The sequence below is a fragment of the Haliotis rufescens genome, unplaced genomic scaffold (genome assembly GCF_023055435.1).
Source record: "Haliotis rufescens isolate VD_foot unplaced genomic scaffold, xgHalRufe1.0.p SCAF_58, whole genome shotgun sequence".
NCBI lineage: Eukaryota > Metazoa > Mollusca > Gastropoda > Lepetellida > Haliotidae > Haliotis > Haliotis rufescens.
The window spans coordinates 42,810-66,334 of record NW_025964312.1 but is presented as its reverse complement, the minus strand read 5'-3'; the positions used below and the strand labels follow the sequence as shown (position 1 = coordinate 66,334).

Sequence of the window (23,525 nt, the reverse complement as noted above, 5' to 3'; positions counted from 1 at the left end):
GTCAACCTTAGCGCTGAGAGTACAATCACAAAGCTGTATGACTTGCGTGCTAAAGCCATTACTCGATATGCTTTTAACAGCCACCACTTTGTAACCAACCTTTCTTAATAGCATGCGTACATGTTGTTTCAAGTCCGTGTGTAAGATCTGTATTTAATTAGTTAAATATAAGCAGATTCCCCTCAACTACCCCAAAATGAGTCCAATCGCTGAAAGAATCTACCAACAAAATAGACTCAGGCCGCAACAGGTTATCTGAATGATCATCACACATTTTTTTATTGTGTAAATGTTGCTTTGTTTATAGAACATCAGGAGAATACAATTCTCAAACACAGGTAGAAAAGTACTATGAGCGTCACCAAATATAAAATCACAATGTACCACAGATATCGACAGTTGTCTTGCTTATATTAACCTAACCTTTATTTTATACTTCAATTGTTAATTTAAATAAGATATTAGCATTACACTTTTAGAGGGGCATTACACTATTAAAGAGGCATTACACTATTACAGGGGCATTACACTATTATTGGGGAATTACACTATTAAAGGGGCCTTACATTGTTATTGGGGAATTACACTATTACAGGGGCATTACGCTATTATTGGGGAATGACACTATTAAAAGGGCATTACACTATTAAAGGGGCATTACGCTATTACAGTATGATTACACTATTAGAGATGCATGACACAATTAGAGGGGCATTACACCATTACAGGGGCATGACACTAATACAGGGGCATTACACTATTACAATGGTATTACACTATTACAGGGGCATGACACTAATACAGGGGCATGACACTAATACAGGGGCATTACACTATTGGAGGAGCATTACACTTTTACAGGGGCATTACACTATTGGAGGAGCATTACACTTTTACAGGGGTTTTACACTAATACAGGGGCATTACAGTATTACGATGGTATTACACCTTTTACAGGGGCATTACACTATTACAGGGGCATTACACTTTTACAAGGGCATTACACTAATACAGGGGCATGACACCATTACAGGGGCATTACACTATTACAGAAACATAACACTATTACATGGACATTACACTATTACAAGGGTATTACACTATTACAGGGGCATTACACTATTATTGGGGAATTACAATATTAAAGGGGCATTACATTATAACTTTGGCATTACGCTATTACAGTATGATTACACTATTAGAGGGGCATTACGCTATTACAGGAGCATTACACTATTACAGGAGCATTACACTATTGCAGGAGCATTACACTATTACAGGAGCATTACACCATTGCAGGAGGATAACACTATTACAGGGGCATTACACTATTACAGGGGCATTACACTATTACTGGGGGATTACGCTCTTACAGGGGTACTACTATTTTGCTGAGACTTACTCTAGTATAGGGCATTACACTATCGTAGTTGACAGGTGGTATTAAAAAAACATTCCAAATCTGTAACTGTGAACAGACAGATGAGTCGTTCTTTCCTCGGAAATAGGCACTTCTCCTGAAGACGTAAAGCACCATCTGACATGTTCCTGTATGCGGCTCTTAAAACTCGATTAAACAGGTCACCATGACCAGATGCACCCGTCCCATGCAAAGCTATCACTAACACGATACAATTTGTTATTTAGATAGCAAGCCTGCTTACTTACAGGTGGCTAACAGAGTTTGAACATGTGCGGATGAACTGGAATCAGATATGAATCTGGAAAGCGTTATTTCACATTCAAACTGAATGTCTGTCAGATCTGACAGAAAAGGATTTGTAATCGGCTTTCTGGCGTATTATGTAAATTAGTAATACCTGGTTATGTGTTGCCTCTCAACATTCATTTAAGTCCAGTGATTCTGCTTTCTGAATTAAAATACCTCTGGCTTAGTGTGTCACTTTGAGCAAAGCCCCTTACGAAGACTGTTTCACGTTTCATTGCACACGTGAATATCACTTGTACAGCTATCTATCTCACAACTGTACAATCATCTAGCATAGATAACCAAGCCCTTCATGGTCTTATAAATAAAGAAGCGATCAATCGACCTATCTATTTATTTTCATCACAAGTGGGGAACTATTAATTCTGGTAACACTAAATCGTGTTTTGCTCCGAATGAGTGTATTTTGTACATTCTATATGTAGGCTTACCTTGCATGTTGTACAACATGTCACAGCGAAGACAACGGACCTATTGAGAAGAGCATTGTGAGATATACTAGCTACTACCACAGCAAACACAGCATTACCATATACAATATCAGTGACATCCTTACAAATGCCAGTTGTAACATCACTTCCATCTACAAGATATTTGTTTGAAATGTCATTCATTGAAAAGTATATGCAAATGGATTGGTGAGTGAGTGAGTCAGTGAGTGAGTGAGTGAGTAAGGCGTGTCAGCTTAATGTTGGAGGAAATAAGGAAACCAGGTTATGGAACTTTTGTGGAAGAATTCTCTTCAATAAGTTCGTTATGCAGTTCATACTATAATTTATCATTAGCACGTTTGTTTGTTTGTTTGTGTGTTTGTTGACTAGCACCGTACTCAGCACTCAGTCTGTAAATCTGTATACAGTCTGGACTAGCCTGTAAAGCGACAAGGAAGTGACACCTGGTGCATGCTGGCCTCGATTGATACATGCACAGAGAGAGAGAGAGAGAGAGAGAGAGAGAGAGAGAGAGAGAGAGAGAGAGAGAGAGAGAGAGAGAGAGAGAGAGAGAGAGAGAGAGAGAGGTGTCCGTGCTGAAAGCAGCTTGTTGCGCCGGATGCATTGATAAAGCATAGAGATGGTATAAGTGTACGGGTTACCTCCCTTATTGAAGCCGGGTTGTCTGCAACTACCACACCGGTGCACAGTTTACCCTGCGAATGAGAGTTGGGACTCATGCTAATCAGAGATATTGCATGATCTAACCATGTAACATAACAATGATATCATCACAGATGTTAGTTATAACATCAATTCCATCTACAAGAGACATTGCATACTGTTACATGTACCATATAAAATATTAATAACATCATCACAAGTGTCAGTTGTAACATCACTTCAATCTAGAAGAGTTATTGCATAATGTTACCATCTAAATATTAATGATATCATCACATATGATATTTGTAACACCACTTCCATATTGCATAATGTAACCATCTCAAATATAAATGATATCATTACACATGTTAGTTTTAACATCACGTTTATCTACAAGAACTTTTGCATAATTTAACCATCTAAAATATTAATAATATCCCCACAAATGTCAGTTGTAACATTACTTCCATCTACAAGAGCTATGGCATAATGTAACCATCTAAAATATCAATGATATCATCACACATGACAGTTGTAGTATTCACTTTCTTCTTCAAGAGCTATTGCAAAATGTGACAATCTACATATCAATGATATCATCACATGCCATTTGGGACATCACTCCTATATACAAACGCTATTGATGTTTCCAAATACATACTAAATATAGCATCACAAATGCCAGATGTAACAGTACCTAGGGCCATTCGCATGCTATTTTATCACGTGACAAATCGCCCAACATGACAATAACAGTGGCCTTGCCGTCCAGATAACACTGTTTACGAAACTGGGAAATGTTTGTTTAAAGGAGAATTGCTTTGCTAATCATTAAACCCCCACTCATCTCGAGCCTAGTGGGAACGTTGTGTTACTTCGAGATATCCGGACATTCGAGATAACGAGGCATGAGCATTCAAGAAACAGTATTATATATAGAAAGTACCATACATTGCAATACGGTTGCATACACAATTTACCATGTAAAATATTGATGATATCTACGAGAGCTATTGCATAATGTTTCCATATGAATACTAAAGATATCATCACGACTTTGATTGGCACTTTTCATGTAACCAGGAAGTGCTGTCATGATCTTACTCATGTCGGCTTACGAGGGTATATTTAATATGTGTCAATACAGATTTCCATTGCACCCGTCAATTTTGGGACAATTAATTATTACGAGTGAGTGGCAGGGCGAGTGTTTGTTTGTTTGTTAGTTTGTTGTTTAACGCCGCACTCAGGAATATTCCATCTATATGACGGCGGTCTGTAAAATAATCGAGTCTGGACCAGAAAATCCTGTGATTGACATCATGAGCATCGACCCACGCAATTGGGATCTATGACATGTATCAACCAAGTCAGCGAGCCTGACCACCCGATCCCGTTAGTCGCCTTTTACGACAAGAATAGTCGCCTTTTACGGCAAGCATGGGTTGCTGAAGACCTATTCTACACCGGATTCTTCACGTGTAGGAGGGCAAGTGAGTGAGTGCGTAGGTGGGTGGGTGTGCGAGTGAGTGAATGGGTTCGGGAGTGAAGATTTGCCCAGATTTGGTAATTTCCAGGTATATCATGCTAGGGACACAGGCTTCATGCATTTGAACATGTGGTGACTCGAACCCTGTCTTCGGTGTTACAAGTGAAATTGTTACCCACATCGCCACTTCTCGTCAATAGGGAAACACAGACATCAATACACCGAAACCTTAATATTGCGCTAAAGTAGAAACGTTCTGCAAAACATGTGAGAAGTAATCAAGCAACCACTGGTGTATTGCGTTGCGTGTTAAATGTCTTGCGTATAGTGAAGCGACAAGGTAGTGACAGCTGGGGCATGCTGACCTAGATCGATATGCGCAGTGTGTGTGTGTGAGAGAGAGAGAGAGAGAGGCCAGATAAGTGACGGCGTGTAGCGCCGGGTACAGTGATAAAGAATAGGTGGTATGAACGTACGAGTTACCTCCCTTATTAAAAACCGTTTGTCTTAAACAGCCCCATTGGTGCATAATTTACAGTGAGAAAATGGGTTGGGTCTGACGCTGATTTCATCTGTTAAATGATGTGTCAGCTTGACGTGTGAGGAAAGCCCGAAGTGATGCACGTCTCAAACGTTTACCACTGTGTTGAACCCACAGGTACGGGATTGGCGCTGACAAAACAAATATGATTATCAGGACTAATCTGGACTTCGAGTCCATGGTCATAGGATCCTTGCACGCCTAAGGGACGCAACTTATCATCCTGTCATCATCATCTTCTATGGAAAATTAATGACACATGAAACAAAACATACATTTTCCCAAATTTATTTTTACAGTTGATTGTTCCAGAATGTTTTCATTATCAAAACGATATTTTTCATGAATTTTAAATGAACAGTCACTTAGTGCATGCAATCATGCGGCATAATGATGGTCAGAAATATCAACTAAACTAGTGTTGTTAGATATATTAAACATATTTTAAGGTAATATTGTTGAGACATTGTTTCCAGTTCATAAGGTCCCCTGTGTATTGATGATAGGTTAGGTAGTCAGTCGTGGTCTCATGTTATAGGGGCGGTCGGGTTGCCTGGTGGTCAAAGCGTTCGCTCGTCTCGCCGAAGATCGGGGTTCGATTCTCTACATGGGTACAATTTGTGAAGCCCATTTCTGGTGTCCTCCGTCGTGAAATTGCTGGAATATTGATAAAAGCGGCGTAAACCCATACTCACTCACTCACTCACGTTATAGCCGAAACATGTGTATACATTGAACATAAATTTAGTGACAGTCGTGGTCCCATGTTATAGCCGTCCCATGTATATGCATTGAACATAGGTTAAGTGACAGTCGTGGTCTCATGTTATAGCCGACCAATGTATATGCATCGCACATAGGTTAAGTAGTCAGTCGTGGTCTCATGTTATAGCCGACCCATGTATGTGCATCGCACATAGGTTAAGTAGTCAGTCGTGGTCTCATGTTATAGCCGACCCATGTATATGCATTGCACATAGGTTAAGTGACAGTCGTGGTCTCATGTTATAGCCGACCCATGTATATGCATCGCACATAGGTTAAGTAGTCAGTCGTGGTCTCATATTATAGCCGATCCATGTATATGCATTGCACATAGGTTAAGTAGTCATTCGTGGTCTTACGCTACAACCGACCAATGCAGTCGGGCATACATACATACAGCTGTACATGTAGCACTAGCATGGCGTTGTTTCCACAGGGGTACATGTTTATCATCAGCAACAAACATTCTACTACTTAAAGCATTTGTACTATGGTCAAAATCCTCCAACGTATAACTTTCTCAAAATGCCCCACAGGCCACAGGCCGCCTGTAATCTTATTCCAGTAGTGCCCTGATCAATTGTTTGCGAGCACCATTATGCTAAAATAAATTTCACGAAAGTGTTGAGGGTTTGGGATTTTTCCTCTCTGGAACTGCTTACTAGATCGTAGCTGGAATCACGGATGGTTTGAATCGATTCCGAGTAAAGCCCTGATCAGTATCAGTACTTTGTCTGCACCATATATAACTTAAATAATGCACGAAGATGAACCTTACTTTAATAGTTGGCAGTGCTGTTTGAAGCGTGTCAAGGGAAACAACAGATGTATAAATTAACGCAGCAAACATAAAATGTCCAGAGAAGGGGGAGGTGAGGTGAAATGGGGATTATTGTACTTATATAGCGATCTGAATTTTAATTATTGACTACATAACCCCAAGTGTTAGAGATTAAACTCAGTTGAAAAGCTGACATGCACTTAAATACATGAGGGTTTCCCGCCTTGTTAAGCTACAGAGCTGGACGCTGATGTGATGTTCTTTTGTCTTGACCACCAGTTTTGTGTAGTTGACAGTGAAGAGGACTTCTGTTGAACACTCTGATGATTAGTTTTGCGTGCTTGCAGCCAAGCAGATACCTCGGATAGGGTTCTAGCATGCCTGTTGTCACAACTACTGTGACCCCTGGTCAATAGAGACACTTCATTGGCATTCAATAGTGCTTTTTCACACATTGTGCTGCAACGCCCTCATGCAACTGGAGAAGTGTTCAAATTGATGTTGAATATAAGGCACACACTCCCCTCTCTATTTACAGGGATTTCATTTTAGGGAACTTCAAATGCTTCAAACGGCAGTGACAGTTTAACATTTAACTCTTGATACTGCTGTCAGTGCTGTAGTTCCCTGCTTCTGAAGAATTAGTAATGTATACATGCCATGTAAGACAAGTGATGTTGGTTGAAGGTGACTTCATCGAGTGCCTCGGTGGTGATGGGACACTGCTCATTGCTTCATCTTTATTTCGGGTAAATCAATGATGATGCAAGGATCCCAGTTACATGTGCATGGGTCTCCCGGCACAAAGTTATGTTAGTGCTACCATAATCAGAAGTCGCATACTTTTGGTATAGGCTCCAGGTTGTATAAGTGCTGCGATCACTTTGTTGAACGGGACACTGGAATTTTAATTATATTTTTGCACTTCTTAGCCCTGCCCGCTGGATTAATTTTTGCCCGGTGCACAGTGTCCGAAATAACAGCCCGTGGCTGGTAACTTTCCTGTTGGGTTGCTTGAGACTACTTGCGTATTCCGTTATGTTATTACTCCTTGTAGATTCTTAAGTAATTATTTGCATTATTTTAACTGAATCAAGATCATCACACGCGATTTGTGCCTTATTTGTTTGGCGATTGTTCAATATTTCTGATGTCTGAATGTGTGGGTCATCTGCCTGACAATCTTGTTGGGTTTTAATTTTTTTTCAAACATTGACTGTAATGAGGATTGGTCACTCAAAAGAGTGGGTTCGGAGCATTGAGAGCATTGAGGAAGGTAGAATAGATTGAGCTGTACTATAGAGAGCAGCTGTTCAGTGTCAGCATCTGTTTGTTGTGGGGGAAAGAAACGAGCCAGTATGTAGTCAGTGCAACAGCAGAACAAGGGAGATAACTCTTCAGTCCATGTAGTCAAATCATAGGCCCATCTGAAGGGTGAATCCAAGAGATGTTAGACTCTCTGTCCCTCCTCCCTTTTAGCTCACCTGCAGATATGATTCTCAAGCTATGGTTTCTAAAACTTGTTCACAGAATTCCAACTTAACTTTAAGCATAGACACTATTGTTACTTCATTTGGTGAGCTACAGAGGATTGTGGCTTTGTTTTTCAAATGTCATATTTAATTGCCAGTTTATTTTTTCTTCCCGAAAATTGCGTACATCAAAGGGAAGACTTTGTAATTTTTCTTCCACATCATGAAGACAATGATGAGGAATAATTACATGTGTTGTCTGTAAAGTACATGGAGACTTCATTGAAAGTGGACCACAGTAGTGACTGTAGATAATTTGGCTTCCTGATTATGTCTCGTACGCTCATCATACCAAGCGCCCCAGTTGGATTCATCACATTGGTATAATGCGCAGACATTTCTGGTGTCCCCCGTGATATTACTGGAATATTTCCTTTGAAAGGCATTTAGAAGTTGGAGTACTAAGTAAGGATAAGAAGTTATGGATGAACAACTTCTTTATTACGACGAGCGACGTTTCGGTGTAGGTTCTGACACCGTTATCAAGCAAATGACAGATGTTGTGAGCCTGTCTTGCTAGGGTTGAAACCATTCCTTTCTTGACTTGAGGTGGATGGTTGGAGGCATAGTGTATGTATTGATCTGTGTGGGTAGGTTTTGGTGAAACCCACGAGCACGGGTATGGTGCTGACAAACCTAGAAACATAATCGGGGCGAACCGGAATTCGAACCCACAATCATAGGTTTCTGGCGTACCCAAGGGACGCAACTCTGCACAGCGAATCGCGGCGCCATGGACGACTTGGCCACCCGTGCCCCCAAGATAGGCAAACAAGTCACCAGTGTTTTACAAGGTAATTAAGATATGGAAACCTTGTTTCTGAGTGATATGGAAACATCAACGCAAATTGCTGAAATCTGACAGTACATATTGTTTTTAAGCATTCTCATATTAAAAGGCAAGATAGAAACTACTTACGTGTGAAGATGCACACAGTTGGTACCAGTGATAAAGCCATGCTGCATTTTCACCTTACATCTAGTTCTTGTAAAAATTAAAATCAAAACGCAAAGAGTTTTTTTTTAATTGATTATTGTATTTATTTAGCAAATTCATATGAATTAGGTTCTGATATTTACTATTGAAAAGAAAATTAGTTTAATATTTGTTGGAACTTCCCTTCATAATTGTTAATCACGTCAACGAAGAATAGAAAATGGCTAAAGGAGGCTGATTGTTGACGCAGTACATATGATTGTTTTTATGCTGGGAGCAATATTTGATTTCCATTCTCAGTCATTCAGGAATCTCAATTTCAATATAGCAGCCATGTCGCCGTCTTTGATTTAATAAAAATATTCTTTTCCAAAACGTAGAAGCCTGAAACTTGGAGGGTAAGATGGGCCGGTTTGTTCAAGACATCAAATTATGGCTGCCATCATAAAACCATTCTGTGTCATTCAGGATGTGATGTTTTTGTTGTTTCAGGGGATGCTTCTTTGCTGTTGCGATACCGCCTCAAATGTGTTGTATGTAATCAGGGTTCCGAGTGCTCCAGAATACCTCATGTAAAAAATATAGACACGAAATGTGGGACCGCCCATATATTAGTAAGTACATGTACCTATTGCCATCTGATTGATGACTGATGACTGAGTTTGTTCCGTATGAGTTTAGAGCCAGTTGGTTCTGATTGGCCGTTAATGATGCAGACCCCATAGTGATTCTGGGTAAGAAAATGTCCCCATAGGCTGGTCGAAAGAGGTGACCAAATTAATTATCGTCATGGTACTTCAAAGACTTGTTACTCACAATATCGATCACTGCTTCGGCTGGCCTAGACATAGAGAATCTCCTCGAGTGTCTTTTGATATCAAATATATCAACGGTTGTTGATATATTTGATATCAAAAGACACTCGTGGGAGATTTTATTTTTCATCCAACATCATTCTTCCTACTTTTTCAGTTTGAAGACAGTAATATGCAGTGTTAAAAGTACTGCTCATAGCTTCAGTAGCAGAGCCATTAATGATGTCATTTGATTGTGACGTCATTGGAAGCAATGATGTCACAATGGTCTGGAAAGCATTGTGATGCAATTTCATTGCAGCGATATCTACAATGTAGATATCGCTTGATCTTACACAAGCCATATTTCCTGTGAAAGCCAGTCTGGATGATAAATGATAATTTACAGGCCGCCATCATTTGACTGCAATATTGCTGAGTGCGGTTTTCAACAACAAACAAACAAAAACAAACGCACTGTGAGTGATGATTGTGATGTTTCTGTTTCAGGTGCTGAATGAAGTAGTGATAGACCGAGGGCCTTCCCCATACTTGTGCAATATAGTCCTGTATATAGAGAGTCGACTTGTCACGTCAGTACAGGGGGATGGTGAATGAGAATTATGTTCATTAAGACCACCTTGACCATTGTTGACAGTTGGACTCTTTCAGAACCCATGGCTTGACTGTTTGAGTGTGTCCAAAACCAAACTCTGCACATCCTGTTTCAGGCTTGATCATCTCCACGCCGACGGGCAGCACTGCGTATGCGGTGGCGGCAGGGGCATCCATGATCCATCCCAACGTCCCATGCATCCTCATCACATCCATCTGCCCGCACTCACTCTCATTCAGGCCCGTTGTCGTCCCAGCCGGCGTGGAAATCAAAGTGAGTACAGTTATATGACTATTAGAAGATCGATGGTCATCTGGAGGTATTGTGGAGGTCTGGTGATGGTCTGGTGAAGTGTAGTGATGGTCTGATGAAGTCTAGTTATGGCCAGTTGAAGTCTTCTGATGGTTTGGTGAGTCTAGTGATGGTCTTGTGAGAGCTTTGTGAAGGTCTAGGGATGATCATGTGAAGTCTAGTGATGGCCTGGTGATGGTCTGGTGAGGGTTTTGTGAAAGTCTGGTGAAGTCTAGTGATGGTCTGGTAATTCTGGTGATGGTCTGGTTAAGTGTAGTGATGGCCTTGTGAAGTCTAGTGATGGTCTTGTGAAGTCTAGTGATGGTCTTGTGAAGTCTAGTGATGGTCTTGTAAGTCTGGTGATGGTCTTGTGAAGTCTTGTGATGGTCTTGTGAAGTCTAGTGATGGTCTGGTAAGTCTGATGATGGTCTTGTGAAGTCTAGTGATTGTCTTGTGAAGTCTAGTGATGGTCTGGTGATTGTCTGGTGAGGGTTTTGTGAAAGTCTGGTGAAGTCTACTGATGGTCTTGTGAGGGTTTTGTGAAGGTCCAGTGACGTCTACTGATGGTCTTGTGAGGGCTTTGGGAAGGGCTAGTAAAGTCTAGTGATGGTCTTGTGAAGTCTAGTGATGGTCTTGTGAAGTCTAGTGATGGTCTGGTAATTCTGGTGATGGTCTGGTTAAGTCTAGTGATGGTCTTGTGAAGTCTAGTGATGGTCTTGTAAGTCTGGTGATGTTCTTGTGAAATCTGGTGATGGTCTGGTAAGTCTAGTGATGGTCTTGTGAAGTCTGGTATGGTCTGGTAAGTCTAGTGATGGTCTTGTGAAGTCTAGTGATGGTCTTGTGAAGTCTAGTGATGGTCTTGTGAAGTCTGGTGATGGTCTTGTGAAGTCTAGTGATGGTCTTGTGAAACATAGTGATGATCTGGTAAGTCTAGTGATGGTCTCATATTGTCTGGAAGGTAATTTAAGGTACTGACGTTTACTACAATATCTGAAAAAAATATAGGACCTACTCCAGTCAAAGTTGGTATGAGATTAAACAGTCATACATAACTGGATATTACATTTAAAGACAATCGGTGCCTGAATAAAAAATATGTCTATTTAGCTATCACTATATTTCATCAACAACCAGACCTGTTCGTCACGGGTGGAACGAGCATTCATTGAAACAGCCATCTGCACAATGCTACCCCTGCGTCACAGGGCCATATGACACAGTTGAACCACGGGAATCACGCACCCACGAATACGGTGTTAGCGTTGGGCGTCTCAACGTGCGCGATTCCCGTGCACCCTTTCGACTTGAGTCTTATGTCTGTGGAGATGGGCACAAGTTCTTGGATCATATGCGTCGCTGCTGTCATATGAAGAAACACATCACATCAACACCTTCAGATGAAGGGGGATTCCTCCAGCCAAGAAAGCTATACAGTGATGAGAATCGGAGGAAATTATCTCTTAAGGCTAGACGTTTCTTATGACAAAATGTCTTCAAGAATGTTTCAATAGTGCACTGACATCGCACAAGGCTTTCAGTGATCATTCAGTTACATTCTCAACTCCGAAGGGAGTATTCTTCTGGCTGGATTTCAGTTACAAAATGGTCCACTGCAACTTGTCGTTATAAGCGACTGAATGGATCATGTGGTCAGGTTTCGTGATTGGTTTTTTAGCTTTTCATCAAACACTAATGGCATAATATCAATCACTGGATAGTCTGGTCCTGCCTTGATTATAACAGACCCCTGTCATAGAGCTGGAATATGGTAAAGAAACAAAACAAGTTGCAAATGTGAAAGTGAAATACAGTAAATGTCAGATCTAACTTGTCTTTAGAAATATCTTTATCTTCTTGTCCGTGTGAACCTCCACATGCCTGTGTAGCGTATGTGTTTGCTTGTTCAGATCATGGTGTCTCCGGATGCGCGGAACAATGCCTGGGTGTCCTTTGATGGCCGGAACAGACAGGAAATACAGCAAGGAGACACGTGAGTAGATATTTAGATGTTGTCTATCGCAGGTTGCACTTAGTTTTAAAGTCTGACCTGTAACAATGTGGAATGTTTAGTTGAAAGAACATTTATGAGTATTATCGACTAACTGTACCTCACTTCCAGGCTACGTATCACCACGGCGATGTACCCGATTCCCTCAGTGTGTAAACTGTATAACCATTTATACTATAACTTACTGCCCCTCACTTCCAGGCTGCGCATCACCACGGCGATGTACCTAGTTCCCTCGGTGTGTGCCAAAGACCAAATAGACGATTGGTTTGATGGCCTCGCTGACTGTCTCCACTGGAACGTACGGCGGCAACAGAAGACGTTACCTTCATTACCCAGCACCACCAGTCTGGACTCCGTTATATTGGACCCTGACAGTAACTGACCAAGGTGTATGTGTAACGAGCCTACAAGTAAATTCTAGCAGGAAATATACGTCATAAATGTGCTTTTATAGACCCTGACTCACTGACCACGACACCGTGAGATTGGTGTTGTGTCAACTGTGTTCACTGCTGAAGATCATCTGAACTAAATAACTTACCACGTCAAGTGCAAGGTCAAGGCTGTGATTAACAAGACACCATGATTAGACAGATTCTATGTACCTCCAGATTCATAAATGGTTATTTGGATTTGGCAGGAGGTGAAGATGTGTGAGATTAAGAGTATCTAGGTGTGCAGGTGTTTGTGTGCACATCTGTCTGAATATCTGGTATCTAAGTGTCACGATGTGCTGGTATCTAGGCGTCCAGGTGTCTGTGTGCACATCTGTCTGAATGTCTGGTATCTAAGTGTCAAGATGTGCTGGTAGGTAGGTGTCCAGATGCCCTGGTATCTAGGCGTCCAGGTGTTTGTGTGCACATCTGTCTGAATGTCTGGTATCTAAGTGTCAAGATGTGCTGGTATCTAGGCGTCCAGGTGTTTGTGTGCACATCTGTCTGAATGTCTGGTATCTAAGTTTCAAGATGTGCTGGTATCTAGGTGTCCAGATGCCCTGGTATCTAGAATCAAGATGCCCTGGTATCTAGGTGTCCAGATGCCCTGGTATCTAGGTGTCCAGATGCCCTGGTTTCTAGGTGTCCAGATGCTCTGGTATCTTGGTGTCTTGGTGTTCCGGTACTCAGTGTCCTGTCCTCAAAACTCGAGCTAGCTCATGTTTCCCTATAAGGAATACAATCACATCTGTTTTTGATAGAGATGAAACTTTGTAATGGAATCATCTTTTATAATTCTATATGATCACATGACAGGTCTATGAGAAGGCAATATTGAGTTTTATACACAGGGCTGGAGTGCAATAATAACAGCTTGATCGGGAAGGTGAGAGGGACAACTGGGTCACATTGACCTTTTCCATTGGCGCCGTTATCTGGTATATTAAATGTGTATACACAGTCTCATGCAAATGGTGTGTTTCTGCTGTTGTAATGACACTGTGGTCAATTGGCATTTGTATATATGTCAGATACGTAGTTTAAAATTTTTTAAATGGCTGAGAAGGTGATGAAGGGAGATATCGTTATTCATTGTGTCTGTCTGGACAGAATGATTTAGTTTAATTATCCCGTTAATTGTTCATACATCATTAATATATATGTCAATAGCTTTGTGTTAGTTGATGTTTCATAATTCTCTCGGCGAAGCAGTTTTGTTGTCATGGAAACAGATGATGTCATCCCTTTCCGGTGACCACTTAACATTCCTGAAAACTGTAATATTTCCAATAGCAAGGCACATTAATAATTTATTTTACTTAAAGAAAAAGACTGGACTACAGCTGCTTTTATACTTATACTGCATTGTTGAGTTTTAAGTGTTTTTATTACTGTATGGTGATTTCTGAATTATACCGATGTTGGCACGATATAGACTAGTTTCATAAGAGTTGAGTACGCGATACTTACAACCTTATCACGACATTAACACGATCTCTAAGAGTTTATCACGATGTAAACACGATCTCTATGAGTTTATCACGATGTCAACACGACTAAACCGCAACCAGAATAAGACCGCATGTTGCGGCTGCCATCTTGTCAAGTCAAGTCCGCTGAAAGAACACCTTGCTGCAGGAGCTGACACGAGAGACCACGACAGGGTTCTAGAACTTCCCTATGGTCGACCTGCGTAGAGAGTCCTTACCCTTCTCCCTGAGTCCTGAGGGACTGTGTCTGGTCCTGGACCTGGACCTGGACCTGGTCCTAGTTCTGTGTGGTTGTGAGTAATCTCCAGACTGGGGTGGGTGATGCAACCCACACACTCATCCCACCGTGACTATATCGTAGCGGACTTAGATAAGCTCGTATTCAACACTTGATTATCGTAGTGAACTCTAGGTACACCGTAGCTAACTTGAAGTATGCACGTTTCCCATATCATACTCGTGACAAGGACACGGTTTGCTCTTCCCCATGAAAATTATAATGTGTTGTGCTCTCATGAATCGAACTCACTTTGTGTCTATCGTGAAGACGTTGTACTCCCATGGTGTCTATCATGAAAAAGTCGTGTTTACGTCAGGTCAATTACAGCACGAGGTTGCCACGAGTGTGGTATGACATACACAATCTTCCTTCGAACACAACCGTGGACAACACATATATAACACGAGCAAGGCACGATGTCACATGATCCAACCACAATTGTGATCACGAGCACATAAGGAGTGAAGTTCGAGTATATTACGAGCTGATGTAACGATTGCTCATGCGAGCTTAACATTGTGAAATGTCCCAGCCTAAATCGCGAAAGGTTACAGGTAGCATAACATATAAGAAATGAATTGAAGCAACATGCAGTTTTAAGTGGTTCTTTAAATGACGATGTGAGGAGTTACCTCCCTTACAATATCAATCAACTTGTAGGTGAAAATGGTAGTTACGAAAGGACTTTGTAGGAAAAATAAGAAAATTATTTTTAATTGTTCACTTATGATTGTTTATCTATACAACAAGTAATGCAATCCCTGGAAATACACAAAGAAAGTATGTCCATGTTGTAAATTGAAAACCAAAACAGGAGAGTAATTTATTTAATCACCTCCACATTGTGTCTTTACTGTGCACCTGCTGTTGTTAATCATATATGTGTGTTGTATGCTTCACCAGCTGATAAATTTATATGTGTTAAAGTTAAAAGAAATGCCGAGACATTAAGCCAAGAGCTGAATCTTTTTGCAATACTAATATGAACATTGTCACTCGCTGTTTTCCAATGAGTTTTTTTTATCAGACCATAGGTTTCCAATCACATAATCAGTCTTCCGGCATTCTGCTTGAAACATTTCTCTATGCCATCCACATGTACAGCCATATAGGTAGTTTCTGTAACCCACGACTTCTCAATTAACCTGTAAAATATAGGGTAGTCAGCAGACATCTTTAACAAATACTTGTAGTTGTAAGACCAGTAGTAGCAAATGGGCAGATAACTCTAATTACCCCTAGCTAGCCATGTGCTTGGCATCTGTATTTCTCGACTTGAGACTAAAGTAAGGCATTCTAATCAGCAGCTGAGGTTGTTAACATTCAAAAACCTAGACCTTTGTGGCGTCAAAAATTGAAATCCCAACTTGTGGAATTGTGGTGTTTATTGACAGAGTCAGTCCTCCAGAAACATCAATCACTTAATTTTATTAAATAATACTTATTACATGTGTGCTCAAAAAATAACTCTATGTAAGCCCATTTCCACTGCTGTGATATTTTGTTATAATGCTAAAAGTGGTGTAAAACTTACTATCGTAATAAACTCAATATGGATGCAAGACATTAATCATAAGGCAAGTTATTCTAGTCACTGGATTAATGTAATATTGTCATTAAATATTGTATCTCTATGAAATGATGACATATGGTGTCTAATCTCTGCGTGGACCAGGTCCACGGTCCATCATGAACTCTTCCTTTAGCATGCAAGTAATGGCAACAATTATCATATTGATGTTCTATTTCAAGTGTAGTGACATGTACACAGGTTGTCTAATTGGACCCCTTTGTGGCCATTGACCTGTCCGCACCATATCCGTATTCACTGTAATGTCCTGTGTCATTTGAATGATTCTTCAACAGTAATCTCTGATATAACTAAGATATTGTTCAAAGCAGTGTTGAACCTGACTCCCTCACTCGTTTACCCTTGCTGCCATTGTCATCTATCCAACTGTCCGTGTGAAGCTGAGTATACTGCCAATGTGTCATGTTGAGGGAAGGAATGGTGTGTTCGTTATTACACAGCCTCATTGGTATGGGGATATTGTAGGGAAATGTATCCGTCAGTGTTACATAGTACTGCAAGAGTTAACACGTGCGATTATATACCAAGTACCTTTACCTTCCAACACTGTGTCTGACGTAGCTGTCTGCCTGTTGTCCCGTGGATGGCAACATTTCTTTTCAATTAATTCTTACCTGTCCAACTGTCTTGTAGAAATGATCAGTTGTTCATATTCATACTGATGTTTGTAATATATAAATGATGTTTTGAATTGATTAATATACAATGTCAACACGTGTTTGTATTTTTATGAAATATTTTATTTATCAAGAGAAACAATAAAAGACTACACAATAACAAACTCTTAGTTGTGATATTTGTGATGCTGAAGTCAGTGAACATTACGTAGAGGCTACAGAGACAGCTGATTATGGGAGGGCTAGTTATCATAGACTGAAAGTAAGTAGGAAGGGTTCTGCTTTACATGTAACAACAGAAGCAGTCCATTTCCCACCATTTCCTGAATGTCCAGAAATGGGGTGACAGCAAACTCGATTATCCAGTAATTATATCTCTATTCTGTATATACCTGCGTCTTCCTGCATCTCTTACTAAATGTCACGTGAGAGGTATTTGGTCGGATGTCTAATTTCAAATTTGTGCCATTCAAATTGGCCTCAGGACGACCTTTTATCAGCAAATGCCTGCAGGGTATTTATCATTATAGAATGGAGATATAATACAGTGGATAAGTGCCAATGGGGTAACAGAAGGTCCCCATTGATACAAAGCTGTAGAAATGTTTTCTCTAGTATGTCTAATTCATGTCTAAACTTACTCCTGAGCCTCCAGCTGTCCTAAGAACATTTGTCTGGTTTAATGACATCTCTTCTGGATTTAGCACAAAATACATACTTACAGCAGTATAACTTGGCAACAGCGTCCTTAATAACAAAGGTGTAAGGACGTCCGTTTTAATTACATCATTTCTAGTTGGTTAAGACAAGAACAATAAAGTGCAACTAGGAAAATGACAACTCAATGTCTTCAGCTACCTTAATAAGAAAGTCATAAGTAGTCGTTTGATTACATCATTTCCCTTTGGGGAATACAAGAATCCAGTGCAACTAGAAAATTGAATCATACATGCCTCTAGCTACCTTAATAAGGAAGTTGTAAGATCTGGTATAATTACATCACTTCACTTTGGGGAAATACAACCATCCAATGCAACTAAAAAATTGAAACATACATGCCTCTAGCTACCATAATAAGGAAGTTATAAGATCTGGTTTAATCACGTCATTTCCCTTTGGGGAAATCAAGAATACAGTGAAACTAGAAAACTGACACATACATGCCTCTAGCTACCTTAATAAGGAAGTTATAAGATCTGGTTAAATCACGTCATTTCCCTTTGGGGAAATCAAGAATACAGTGCAACTAGAAAATTGAAACATACATGTCTCTAGCTACTTTAATAAGAAAGTTATAACATCTGGTATAATTACATCACTTCCCTTTGGGGAAATAAAACAATCCAGTGCAACTAAAGAATTGAAACATACATGTCTCTAGCTACTTTAATAAGAAAGTTATAACATCTGGTATAATTACATCACTTCCCTTTGGGGAAATACAACCATACAGTGCAACTAAAAAATTGAAGCATACATGCCTCTAGCTACCTTAATAAGAAAGTTATAAGATCTGGTTTAATCAAGTCATTTCCCTTGGGGAAAACAACACTACAGTGACACTAGAAAACTGATACATTCATGCCTCTAGCTACCTTAATAAGGACGTTTGAAGATCTGGTTTAATTAGATTACTTCAATTTGGGGAAATACAACCATACAGTGCAACTAAAAAATTGAAACATACATGCCTCTAGCTACCTTAATAAGGAAGTTATAAGATCTGGTTTAATCACGTCATTTTCCTTTTAGGAAATCAAGAATACAGTGAAACTAGAAAACTGACACAAACATGCCTCTAGCTACCTTAATAAGGAAGTTATAAGATCTGGTTTAATCACGTCATTTCCCTTGTAGGAAATCAAGAATACAGTGAAACTAGGAAATTGACACATACATGCCTCTAACTACCTTAATAAGGAAGTTATAAGATCTGGTTAAATCACGTCATTTCCCTTTTATGAAATCAAGAATACAGTGCAACTAGAAAATTGAAACATACATGCCCCTAGCTACCTTAATAAGCAAGTTATAAGACCTGGTTTAATCACGTCATTTCACTTTTAGGAAAAGAAGAATACAGTGCAACTAGAAAATTGAAACATACATGCCTCTAGCTACTTTGATAATAAAGTTATAAGATCTTGTTGAATTACAACATTTCCCTTGGGGAAAACAACACTACAGTGAAACTAGAAAACTGATACATTCATTCCTCTAGCTACCTTAATAAGGAAGTTATAAGATCTGGTTAAATCACGTCATTTCCCTTTTAGGAAATCAAGAACCCAGTGCAACTAAAACATTTAATCACACATGCCTCCAGCTACTTTAATGAGAAAGGTGTAAGGTCTGGTATAATTACATCACTTCACTTTGGGGAAATACAACAATCCAGTGCAACTAAAAACTTGAATCACACATACCTCTAGCTACCTTAATAAGCAAGTTCTAACATCTGGTATAATTACATCACTTCCCTTTGGGGAAATACAACCATACAGTGCAACTAAAAAATTGAATCACACATGCCTCTAACTACCTTAATAAGGAAGTTATAGCATCTGGTTAAATCACGTCATTTCCCTATTAGGAAATCAAGAATACAGTGAAACTAGAAAACTGACACATACATGCCTCTAGCTACCTTAAAAAGGAAGTTATAAGACCTGGTTTAATCACGTCATTTCCCTTTTAGGAAAACAAGAATACAGTGCAACTAAAAAATTGAAACATACATGCCTCTAGCTACTTTGATAATAAAGGTATAAGGTCTTGTTTAATTACATCATTTTCCTTGGGGAAAACAACACTACAGTGAAACTAGAAAACTGATACATTCATGCCTCTAGCTACCTTAATAAGGAAGTTTGAATATCTGGTTTAATTACATTACTTCAATTTGGGGAAATACAACAATCCAGTGCAACTAGAAAATTTAAATGGAAATGCCTCTAGCTACCTTAATAAGAAAGTCATAAGCACTGGTGTAATTATATCATTTCTATTTTGGGGAACAAACAATCCAGTGCAACTAAAAAGATGAAACATCCATGTCTCTAGCTACCTTAATAAGAAAGTCATAAGCACTGGTGTAATTATATCATTTCCCCTTATGGGGTGGTTAAATAGATACTTAGGCCTGCTTGTTTTGTCACACAGATCTGGGGATGGGGAAGATATTTGACACTGTGGACAACTAACCTGTTGGATGTACAGGATGTATCACGTGATGGAGCCTAAGAAAACAATTGCCGCTCTCTAGACAACCTGAATGAGTCTGGGTTATTTCTAATACTGTATATATTTACAAAATTTTGAATTTAAGTACAATCAACCAAAAACAAAAGACATAAGTTTCTACACAATGGTCATCTACCCATATATTCATGTATGAACTCCAGTTGTGAGTTGATACTTGTCTTGATAGAGGGATAAACTTATATCTTAAAATACTAATACTAATACTAATAAAGTATTTTGCCAAGTATGTTACAAATGTCACATAACGAATTACACCCAATCTGATAACATTCAGATATAGTAAAAAAGGCATTTTCGACTGCTTCCATGAAAGCCATATCAATAAATCTGATCAGAATCATGTGTGAAATTCCCTGACACGCCAATTCTAGGAATATATACACATTATTACATTTATTTTCAGTGTTATTTAATTTGTTTCCAGTCGTTGGTCATATGTTATAGTAAAACAGGAAAAAAACACACACATGAAAATACATTTAAGTTTTGCTGCATACAACAAGGTACATTCTACCTTCATAAACTTCATGATACATTAACAAATGTTTAAACAATCAGTTCCTTATACTTCAAACATTGTTTCAGTGAAATATGTGCTTTGTTTTGCTTGTTCGACTACAGTATTTACAGTGAAAATCCCAGTGTGACATCAATAACTAACACACAACTGTCCATCACATAAAGCCCAGAGTGTGACGTCAGCAACCAACACACACCTGCCTGTCAGACAAAACCAGGTGTGTGACATCAGTAACAGACACACATCTGCCTGTCACATAAAGCCCAGTGTGTGACATCAGTAACACACACACACACCTGTCTGTCACAAGGCCCAGAGTGTTATATCAGTAACATCCACAAACCTGCCTGTCACACAAGGCCCAGTGTGCGACATCAGTAACATATACACACCTGCCTGTCACACAAGGCCCAGTGTGTATCATTAGTAACATACACACATCAGTCTGTCACACAAAGCCCAGTGTGTGCCATCAGTAACATACACACATCTGCCATTCACACAAGACCCAGTGTGTGACATCAGTAACATACACACACCTGCCTGTCACACAAGGCCCAGTGTGTGACATCAGTAACTTACACACATCTGTCTGTCACACAAAGCGCAGTGTGTGACACCAGTAACATACACACATCTGCCTTTCACACAAGGCCTAGTGTGTGACATCAGTAACATACACACGCCTGTCTGGCACACAAGGCCCAGTGTGTGCCATCAGTAACATACACACACCTGCCTGTCACACAAGGCCCAGTGTGTGACATCAGTAACATACACACAGCTGCCTGTCACACAAAGCCCAGTGTGTGACATCAGTAACATACACACACCTGCCTTTCACACAAGGCCCAGTGTTTGACATCAGTAGCATAAACACATCTGTCTGTCACGCACGCAAAGCCCAGTTTGTAACAACAGTAAACAACACACACCTGTCTGTCACACAAAGCCAAGTGTGTGACATCAGTAACATACACACATCTGCCTTTCACACAAGGCCAAGTGTGTGACATCAGTAACATACACACGCCTGTCTGTCACACAAGGCCCAGTGTGTGCCATCAGTAACATACACACACCTGCCTGTCACACAAGGCCCAGTGTGTGACATCAGTAACATATACACATCTGCCTGTCACACAAAGCCCAGTGTGTGACATCAGTTACATACAAACACCTGCCCGTCACACAAGGCCCAGTGTTTGACATCAGTAGCATAAACACATCTGTCTGTCACACAAGTCCCAGTGTGTGACATCAGTAACATACACACGCCTGTCTGTCACACAAGGCCCAGTGTGTGCCATCAGTAACATACACACACCTGCCTGTCACACAAGGCCCAGTGTGTGACATCAGTCACATACACACATCTGCCTGTCACACAAAGCCCAGTGTGTGACATCAGTAACATACACACAGCTGCCTGTCACACAAAGCCCAGTGTGTGACATCAGTAACATACACACACCTACCTTTCACACAAGGCCTAGTGTTTGACATCAGTAGCATAAACACATCTGTCTGTCACGCACGCAAAGCCCAGTTTGTAACAACAGTAAACAACACACACCTGTCTGTCACACAAAGCCAAGTGTGTGACATCAGTAACATACACACATCTGCCTTTCACACAAGGCCTAGTGTGTGACATCAGTAACATACACACGCCTGTCTGTCACACAAGGCCCAGTGTGTGACATCAGTAATATACACACACCTGCCTGTCACACAAGGCCCAGTGTGTGACATCAGTAACATACACACATCTGCCTGTCACACAAAGCCCAGTGTGTGACATCAGTAACATACACACACCTGCCTGTCACACAAGGCCCAGTGTTTGACATCAGTAGCATAAACACATCTGTCTGTCACACAAGTCCCAGTGTGTGACATCAGTAACATACACACATCTGCCTTTCACACAAGGCCTAGTGTGTGACATCAGTAACATACACACGCCTGTCTGTCACACAAGGCCCAGTGTGTGCCATCAGTAACATACACACACCTGCCTGTCACACAAGGCCCAGTGTGTGACATCAGTAACATACACACATCTGCCTGTCACACAAAGCCCAGTGTGTGACATCAGTAACATACACACACCTGCCTGTCACACAAAGCCAAGTGTGACGACATCAGAAACCAACACACCTGCCGGTCACACAAAGCCCAGTGTGGTGACATCAGTAACCAACACACAGATGTCTGTCACACTAAGCCTAGTGTGACGACATCAGAAACCAACACACACCTGTCTGTCACACAAAGCGCAGTGTGTAACATCAGTAACCAAAACACACCTGTCTGTCACACAAAGTCCAGTTTGTGACATCAGTAACTAAAGAAGATAAACCCATCCATAGTCACATTTTACTCCGGTCATAAATCCAAATTAGGCACCACTAACACAAAAAATGCATATTCTATAGCTACACGTAAATATTGGACCAACATTTATGGAATGAATCTCTGACAAAATATAATATATACAAATGTTTGAGACTATTACACAGGGAAGCAGGCATGCACCTAAATAGAACCTGCAACTATGCAAACTTGTGGGCAAGTGTGTATTTACATCATGTGACATAACAATGTGTGTCACTAGGTCATGGATCCATAGCGACATCCTGAAGATTTTATCATGTGGCATACATACATATTCATATATATACATTCATAACATACGTGAGATGGATTTGAGAATGCTGTCATAATCTCCGATGTCATGAAG

At 40.2% G+C, this 23,525-nt stretch overlaps 1 protein-coding gene and 1 long non-coding RNA gene across 2 annotated transcripts; one reads left to right on the top strand and one right to left on the bottom strand.

Annotated features, from left to right (window-relative positions):
- The first annotated feature begins 7,623 nt into the window (after nt 1-7,623).
- LOC125374502 (NAD kinase-like) lies at nt 7,624-13,250 on the top strand. The gene is made up of 6 exons (XM_048385400.1): nt 7,624-7,678; nt 9,340-9,485; nt 10,176-10,275; nt 10,397-10,554; nt 12,480-12,562; nt 12,782-13,250. The coding sequence occupies exons 1-6, from the start codon at nt 7,624-7,626 to the stop codon at nt 12,963-12,965; spliced, it is 726 nt and encodes a 241-aa protein (XP_048241357.1). The 3' UTR covers nt 12,966-13,250.
- A 2,515-nt stretch (nt 13,251-15,765) lies between these two features.
- Nucleotides 15,766-20,531, bottom strand: LOC125374486. Its single transcript, XR_007218627.1, has 2 exons — nt 16,916-20,531; nt 15,766-15,932 (listed from the first exon to the last, which is right to left on the bottom strand). It is a non-coding gene; the product is annotated as an uncharacterized LOC125374486 (long non-coding RNA).
- Between the last annotated feature and the right edge of the window lie 2,994 nt (nt 20,532-23,525).